General features: G+C 39.5%; 1 protein-coding gene across 2 annotated transcripts in view; it reads right to left on the bottom strand.

Annotated features, from left to right (window-relative positions):
- VWA8 (von Willebrand factor A domain containing 8) overlaps window positions 1–9,461 on the bottom strand; it is a 201,097-nt gene that overhangs the window by 18,089 nt on the left and 173,547 nt on the right. For both annotated transcript variants that reach the window (XM_009322841.1, XM_009322840.1), the window contains one exon: window positions 6,243–6,351. In XM_009322841.1, the coding sequence (XP_009321116.1) occupies window positions 6,243–6,351 (109 nt within the window). The remainder of the gene's footprint in view (window positions 1–6,242; window positions 6,352–9,461) is intronic.

Genomic DNA, 9,461 nt, shown 5'->3' with positions numbered 1-9,461 from the left:
TCACCACCCACCACCTGATGCCCAGCCAGTCCCCAGGCAGCAAACACTGTCTCTCAACCAACTCCCCCCAGCTTATATGCTGAGCATGACGTCACATGGTATGGAATATCCCTTGGGCCAGTTTGGGTCAGCTGTCCTGGCTGTGCCCCCTCCCAGCTTCTCGCTGGCCGGGCATGCGAAACTGAAGAGTCCTTGACTAGTGTAAGCACTACTTAGCAACAACTAAAACATCAGCGTGTTATCAACATTATTCTCACACTAAATTCAAAACACAGCACTGTACCAGCTACTAGGAAGAAAACTAACTCTATCCCAGCCGAAACCAGGACACTGCTTAAATCTTCAGGCTGAAGTTGCTCATCCTAGTAGCAAGCCCAGCAAGGAGAGAAGATTTTAAATTTATATATGTATAATGCTTTTGCACTCTCAGCAAATTGCTGGTCAGCATCTGGAGGCAAATCAAATATCCAGCAGGACACAAACTGCCTTAAACACTGGTTCTCAGGAATGAAAACCAGTTGCTCTCTGATGAGCAGGAAGTGTTACATTACAAATCCCCAGTAAACTGCAGGCCTGGGATTTGAGAGGATGAATCTTTATAATTCTGTACAGTCTGAGCAGCCAGAAGATGGCTTCTTAAGCCTCAGAGAATCTTTAATTTTGCTTTGGTCAAAATCTGAGAGTTATTCTTTTTGGTGTGTATGGAAGAAAGAGCTCTGGACTACTGTCTATTGCCTATAGTTACTCAAGACTAATGGACTACTTACCTATGAAAATAAGTGGGCAGAAAGAATGCTAAGCCACAAGGAAAATGTTTTGATTAATTAATTTTACAGTATACAATTTACATAGCTGTGACAAACACAGTTTTTTTAGTTAGGTAGTGTCAAAAGCTTTACAGATGCTTCCTGATGGGAGGCAAAACCAATGCCAATACATGGAAACCTCAGCCTTTTGGTAAATCACAGAAGGGATTAAATGGAAAAGATTTCTTAGGTTGTGAATTCAGTCAGTTGTGCCCTCTGATACATTTTCATGGTGCTACAGTCAACCTAGCTTTAACCCACTTTGGCAGTGGGGCATCCATGAGTTTGTTTGTACCACCAACTACTAGTTTCCACTATCATTAAATATTCTTGGGATGAAATTTAAAGTCCCTTGTTCCATAGGATCATCAATTCCTTTGTTGCCTGAAGAGTTGTGTAACATCACAAAAAGACACCTGCAAATTCCAGGTGACCTCTACATGCTCCACCAAAATGTCACACTGTAGGAGTCTTCCTGCTGTGAAAAACACAGTAGGGTAACCCATGGCAAATTTCAACAACACTCCAACTAACCATTAAAAAAGTGCTCCTGGAGACAACATGCTGCTGAGCGAGCAGAGCCTGTCTAAAACGAATCATGCACCTTCCAGGATGATGCAGATAAGATGACTGTGTTCCTAGTCATCTTAGCCACTGTAAGTACTGGAACAGAGGTAGATCCTTAATGCTTCCTTAGGGCTACTGTTTTGTCAATTTTTTGTCATTTGCTTCCTTTCAGTAGGCAGGAGGGACAAACAACAGATTATAAAGTTTCAGCTTCATTGAGCAAATTCTCAACTAGTTTCAGTACTGTTTTCATAGAATCATAGAATCATTAAGGTTGGAAAAGACCTCTAAGACGATCGAGTCCAACCGTCAACCCAACACCACCATGCCCACTAAACCATGTCCCTAAGCGCCTCATCTACACGTCTTTTAAATACCTCCAGGGATGGTGACTCAACCACTTCCCTGGGCAGCCTCTTCCAGTGTTTAACCACTCTTTCAGTAAAGACATTTTTCCTCACATCCAATTAAACCTCCCCTGGCACAACTTGAGGCCATTTCCTCTTGTCCTCTCGTTAGTTACCTGGGAAAGAGACCGACACCCACCTCACCTTTCAGGTAGTTGTAGAGAGCGATGGAGGCTCCCCTGAGTTGCAGAGGCTCCCCTGAGCCTCCTTTTCCCCAGCCTAAACAATCCCAGTTCCCTCAGCCGCCCCTCATAAGACTTGGTCTCCAGACCCCTCACCAGCCTCGTTGCCCTTCTCTGGACACACTCCAACACCTCAACGTCCTTCTTGTAGTGAGGGGCCCAAAACTGAACACAGCATTCGAGGTGCGGCCTCACCAGTGCCGAGTACAGGGGCACGATCACTTCCCTACTCCTGCTGGCCACACGATTTCTGATACAGGCCAGGATGCCGTGGGCCTTCTTAGCCGCCTGGGCACACTGCCGGCTCATGTTCAGCCGGCTGTCAACCAGCACCCCCAGGTCCTTTTCCGCCAGGCAGCTTTCCAGCCACTCTCCCCCAAGCCTGTAGCGCTGCATGGGGTTGTTGTGGCCGAAGTGCAGGACCCGGCACTTGGCCTTGTTGAATCTCATACAGTTGGCCTTGGCCCATCGATCCAGCCTGTCCAGGTCCCTCTGCAGAGCCTTCCTACCCTCCAGCAGATCAACACTGCCGCCCAGCTTGGTGTCGTCTGCAAACTGACTGAGGGTGCACTCGATCCCCTCATCCAGATCATTGATAAAGGTATTGAACAAGGCCGGCCCCAAAACCGAGCCCTGGGGAACACCGCTCGTGACCGGCTGCCAACTGGATTGAACTCCATTCACCACAACTCTCTGGGCCCGGCCGTCAATTGACATTGACAATGCTTTAGCTTTGTGGCTATTTGCTGTTGAAGGAACAGTAGTGTGAGAAGAAAATTGCTTTTAACTATGGACTAATGGTTATTATAAACCATTTAATACCTTTGGAAGCTTATGCAACAAAAGCCAGTATTTGAGCTGAAACTTTATTGGAGGAACACAGACTTGACATTCTCTCCTAAAATAGGAAAGAATGCTGACAAAATCTGACCTAACCTCTTTCCAAAATAATGCTAAAATTATTTAGACTACTTAGCATCTGCCTCTTCCATGCAGAATTCCTAAGAATTTATTTCCTTTTATAAAAGCTGAAAAAAAATCCTCTTAAGCACGTGTATCATACAATGCACATACATATTACAGAGAAACTTCAAAGCATTTTCGATATATAATTTTCATAAGCTTAAAAGCAACATAAGCTTAAAAGCATTTACAATTTTAAGAGAAAACCAGAACTATTACATATATACCTTGCTTTGATATTTTACTAGAAAGGGCATACAACCCATTACTATTGCAAGATACTGTGACCATATTGATGAAAAAATATTGTATATATATTCGTTGTGTTGCTTTCGAAATTAGAAAAATGTGCTAGATACCATATCTTATCAGCATGGCAATGGCTGATCACAATACACCACTGCAGTAATTCTTTTCACTGAAAGATATCAAAGGCATATTTACAAAAAAACCTGCAAAATATAACTGTGATATCTGTAAATATCACAGAAAAAGTTGTGTATGTGAAGTGATCGCATCTAAATATGTAACTTGTAATGGTATAGGATGGTATGAAATACTGCCAGTTGTGGTCTGCATTTGTGTCTGGGAAAACATTATGCATATGTTCCCTTAGCTGCTGAAATCAGAAAACTACTACTAACAGGGCACAGGGTTTTTTGCATCGCCAGCTCTCTGAGCCATATTTATTATAGGACCGCCACTATCTTATTCTTGCTGCTATGACCAGACAGGTCCCGCACGGTCTAAATCAGAGCGAGCCCCAGTAGGCTCAGTGACTCAGGCTCAAGTTTGTCCAGTTTAAATGTAGATGCCTAAATGATGCTCAGAAGCTACAGGGACAGTTGCCCCAGATTCCCTCCGTAACAATCAATAAAAAGAGAAGTACTTTCTGGAAGGCAAATCGTCTAAAATCTAAGAAGGCCTTTCTGAGTGACTGACTGACCATGAGCTTTTGAATCTGGAGTTCAGACAGACAAACTTTATTCAGGGTTTGGCCAGCATTAGGAGAGAGAAGAAAGCTCATAATTGACCAGATTTCCTGGACTTCTGGATTTGCTACTTCTACAGAAGATAAACGACAACTCATAATGTTTTGTTAATGTTGTTCAAAGAGCTGACAGAGATCAGTGAGTTATGCAAAGTAAAAATCCCAGCCTTTTGATTCTTGGGATGTAAAGTCTAATCAAAGGAACACATTTTTAAAAACTCCACAAACCTAACTATAGAATGGCATATGTTGAAAAGAAAATCCAGGTTAAGTAAACATGGACAATATATTTCCATTATGTGAACACACTGTGTTTGAAAGAAAGCAAACTCAAACATTTTTTAAAAGCCAAAAGCATTCTCTACTGAGAAGGTAATTTGGGATTTTCACAAAGTTAAAAACACACAGACATCTGAGCTGCAAAGTTTACTGCAACTGACTGCCATTGACTTCTTATTTGAGAAATGAGGAATGTCTGACTGATAACAGAAAGAAAACAGTTTTAGCTGAGAAACCATGGTGTACATAGGACTATCCAGAAAAAAGGGGAGACAGAGGCATAGTCCTTCATCAGGGCTGAATGACTTAACATGCTGAAGAATTAAAATAATTTTTTTTTTCTCAAAAAGATAACATGAAATGTGCTTGGACTCAGCTTCCCTATTAACAGAAAGCATTTTGCAACTAGGTAACTCCTGTTACCATTTATCTTCATTTTCCTAGTGCATCTTCTAGTAAGAAAACCTACCAAAATCTGTATAAAAATTTATAAAGTTAAAAATTTGCTTTCAATATCGCTCTTATTCTATGAGCTAGCTTTTCCAAATTCAGTGAGTGAGTTTGTTTCATCGTGAAGTACGTTTACTAGCTCTGTGGTTAGCTGTTATAGATTTTGTCAGGAAGTTAGCAGTGTCTCATAAAATACTGAGGCTTATAAGACTTTGCCTTGATACTAAAATGACCTTTTTAACAAAGCAAGAGGATATGTCTCCTTATATTAAAATATGTCATATTTTGATTATGATTAACGTGATCTCTGAATGTAAGAATTTTGGCTCCAAGGAATAGATAAGGCAGACTAAAAAAAGACTTTAAACTGAAGATTCACTTATTCACACCTAGAGTGTGCTTCCAACAGCATGTCTACTAGAAACCATGGTAAAAAAAGCACCTAGATATAAATGATGTAGGAAAAACTGAGGTTTATATGTAAAATTTTTCAACTGAAACCTGTCTTTACAAGCCAAAAGCCTATGTCCTGAACTGAAACACATATTAGGTGCAGAATCACCTAATCATGACCATCGTAAATGTTCATTATATGAGGAGCTCTCTGAATTGATACATTCATAATAAAACCGGCTAACGGTTCTCTGTGTATATATGTGATTATAGTAGCGTTTTTGTAGTCACAATGGCTTAAAGATATAAGTAAGGCAAAGAAAAATGTTACCTTTCTTACTTGCTATACCAGGGGACTGGATTTTTTGACCCAGGAGGAGTCTGTTGGTCGTACAAAGTAATTTCTTTCTATATTTCAGATTTTTGCTGAAGTAAGAAGACAGATTACACACAGCACAGTGACTAATAGACTAAGGTATATGTATACCAGTGGTTGGTAGCCTTCAACAGAAATATTTTTAATCAGAGATGTCTTATAAGGATAAAATTAATTTTCCTTTAATTTTCACTGAAGATTAGCAGATTCCTCCTAGAAACAACACACTTTTCATCCTGCATATGAACACTAGTATTAATAAAATCTGGAACAACCACAGGACCAATTACTAGAAGAAAGGCAAACTGGTGGTTTTGGTCTGCTTCCACTTAGATTTGGGCTACACCTATTTTTATTAGCAAGAGTTAAAACCAAACCTGAGAAAAATTCACGTTTTCAGCTGCATATGCAGTAAAGCTATGACCTGGAGTGAGTGCTTCTTTTAACATCTATAGCATTTGCACTTCTAAGCTAAAAAAGTCTTTTGGACAGGAGGTAAAGACAAAGGCTGTGACCTATACACCACCACATATTCTTTTAATAACGTATAGTATTTTCTTTCACAAAGTTGTGCTCCCGAATAAGTAATCTCTGTAAGCTGCGGTATGGGAATACTGTAACTTGTAGAGATGAGCACTGGGATCCACTTAAAAGCTGCCTTTGAAACAGTAATGTGAGACTGTTTTTCCTAACCATGATTATAACCTGAATCTGCTTTTGGCCCTCAAAGGTATGATCGTCAGATGCTAACAGGATATTAGCAGGATAGCATTTGGGGCCTAATGTAATGAGCTCACCATGTTCCTTTATCAGTGAATCTAAGATTACCTGCAGATTGTCTAAGATGATGCGGAGTGACTGAACTTGACGTCGGACTGCTCCAGAAAACCTTTCGTAAGTTGATGCATCATATTCACTCATCTGAATCTCCTTCAATCTAAAGCAAAGAACAGGGAGCTAAGAACAGTTTAGGAAACAAGCATATCATCCATTTACATAAGTAAATTACAAGCTTACTTGATAACAGGCAAATTCAGACTGTAATAACCAGACACAAGAGAAAAATCAAAGAAGTGGCAGCTGCTTTTGTGAATTTTTGAAAAGGCAGGTGATCACCAATGTCTACAGGGATTGCATTACATTAAAATTTATTGAAGTTACTAATCCTTTGTCTCTCTCCTAATCTGCTTTAATGTTTGGGAAGTAAATCAGATGTTCTGAAAACTGTGATCAAATTCCAAAGGTTTTATTGGCTCAGGTGTTGCTATCTGCACATAAAAGAATCATGAGTGTCTATTCATTACTTCACCGTCGGAGTATTTTAAACATATCACGATCCATGCTTTAACACAAAGGTTAAGTAAAGACACACTATAAAATCTGTCCTTGAAGACCTAAAACTAGTAACTCTGTCTCAAATACCTATCTTTGTGCTTCATAAAATGATGAAACCTTGAAACAAAGAAGTTCTAAATGAACATTAACAAAAATGTGTTCTCCCACAAAAAAATGAGTCATGTCACTGAATACTATCCTGTCCAGAGGTCTAACAGAGAGCGCAACATCTGCACCATAAAACCAGATATATACTTTTTCTATAAGTTAAGATGTGCCCACTTAAAGTTCTGTACCAGTCTTCTCAACATCATACCTAAGCAGATACTCTTAAACTGGTGAAGCTCACAATTGGAATGTAAGTACAGAGGTCTAACGGTGAAGAACAAGCTAGGGGACAGGTGGATATGCTGGGAGTGTGCACCATTTGGTATTTTCCATGACCCACCATCATATAGCGAAGCAGCAATTTTGTGTATCTGGCCGCCCTACCATCCAGCACGTGGCTGGGTCCAGTCCTGAGCTAAAACATATTGGCCTATCTGTGCACAGTTCATTTCAAACAAGCACTTCATAACAGCATAACCTCACTCACACTGTTTTGAAAATACTGATTTTAAAATGAACTATTAATGGATAGTAAAGTATGTATAGGCTAGTTATACTTCTAATGACAAATTTTTTAATACCATCACAAGTTACTTGCCTGGAACATACAGTATACATGAGAATTGCTGTTTAGACTGCCCTTTAATGATAATATTAAAATCAAACATCAAAACTTTGTTGTCTTTAGTATGACTATGGCTTTTTCTATTTTGAATTTTGCATGGACATTATAGTCATTATAGCCAGCTATTATTCATTAGAGGCAGGAAAAGGTAACTTTCAATGCTGTACACTTTATTTCATGGATCCTGCCAATGGAGTTCAGTATCTTCACATCAATGAAGAAAACATTTTGTTTCAAACAAAAAAAATCTCATGTGCAGTTTTACTTTGTTAAACCCTACATCAATCCACAGTGAAAGCTAGTTCAGAAAAATACCATGAAAAATACTGCGTCTATTCAAGAGCAGTTGCTAACTTCATTTAAGTGAAATAGGGCAATTTAAAATGTTTTCCACTAGAAGTACTATCTAGCCAGGAAAGCAATCAATAACTGTCATATTAAAATTCTCCCTTCCAGATAATCATGTATAAACAAAGCAGTGAAATCTGCAGTCCCCCTTATTTTTTTTCTTCAGCCTGAGGACTCCAACCTCCCTATTCTTAACTTTTATCTGTTAGTTCCCACAACCATCCAAGAGGTACAGAATAATAATCCAAGTCAAATGTGGCTTCAGAATAGGCTACATATACAGCTGGTACATGCCAGCTCACTGGTTTTAGCAGGACATGAATTGTTACCTCATGTACAGATCCTCAGATTTTACAGGACACAGCTGCACTGTTTCCACAACGTGTAGCAGTATCCAGGAATTTCCCCTAGCAAGAACTTTGCAAACCACCATACAGACAAGTAGAAGCCCATCAAAGCATGCCATGTGTGTATATCTGCATAGGCACAAAGAGATGTACAGTATCCAAGACCATACATATCGATTGTTTCTGTTATGAAGCAACTGATAATCAGTTTTGAAGAATGGGGATGTAGAAAGAGTTAAAAGTAGTCCTCCTCACCTACCTCACCATAAAGCACCAGGAAAAAAGACAAAACAAGCTCTTCCTTCTCCCTGAAAACAAAACCTTAAGTGACTATTTTTAATTTAAATTTCTGTGTGCTGGTTGTGTAAATTAAATCACTATTAAAAGGTATTTTGCCTTTCAGGGTCTTTTCCTTTGAAGCACTGACATAATCTATACATTTTCCCCATCTTGATTAATCACTAATGCTCTAATGGCAATGTTAAATGCTCCAGGTAATTTACTAATAAAAACATAATTAAAAAATAAACTTGACCTGAATGCAATAGATAAATTGCTGGTTTTAAATACAGTGATTCATGTCCAGTGTGTGCTCTATGCTTAACAGCCTAGTTATTTATACATCAGTTGAAGCAAATGGCAATCTCACCTGCTCCTCAGAGCACCCAGATTTGCCCCCTATTGGGAATCACTTTGTTAATAGCAACAAAATGTGGGCTGATTAAGCTGCTTCTAAAAATAAATAAAATTTTATTTGCTCTGATGTTTTAACCTGTGTCTAGTAATCTCTACTTTCAGACAGATACTCACATTGCAGTATGTCCTGGGCTGAAACATAAAACTCATTTGGAATGACTGTCAATAATACACTTTGATTTTTTTATGCAAGTATCAGAGTTTAACTTGAGAGATCAGTTGGTGGAAGAAATTTGAATCTCTGTGCAGAGTTTGGGAGATAGTTGATTAGTAACCATGCATTACACTAATGCTGCAAAGATCTGTGGTTTGTGTAAAAGTCTCTGCTGAGCTCTAATAGTTCAAATCAGCTCACCATTTCGCTATAGGTATTTCAAACAGAAGCAATTTGCTCGTAATGGCCCATTTTGAAAGACATTTCAAAAGCCCCCTGAGCTGGAAGACAGGGACAACGAGCAGGATGAACCCCCCATAATCCAAGAGGAAGCAGTTAACGACCTGCTACAGCACCTGGATGCTCACAAGTCTATGGGGCCGGATGGGATCCACCCGAGGGTGCTGAGAGAGCTGGCGGAGGAGCTAGCCCAG

Source organism: Pygoscelis adeliae, unplaced genomic scaffold, assembly GCF_000699105.1.
Source record: "Pygoscelis adeliae isolate BGI_AS28 unplaced genomic scaffold, ASM69910v1 Scaffold74, whole genome shotgun sequence".
Lineage (NCBI taxonomy): Eukaryota > Metazoa > Chordata > Aves > Sphenisciformes > Spheniscidae > Pygoscelis > Pygoscelis adeliae.
The sequence above is the reverse complement of the archived record's forward strand: the minus strand, read 5'-3'. Positions and strand labels throughout refer to the sequence as shown.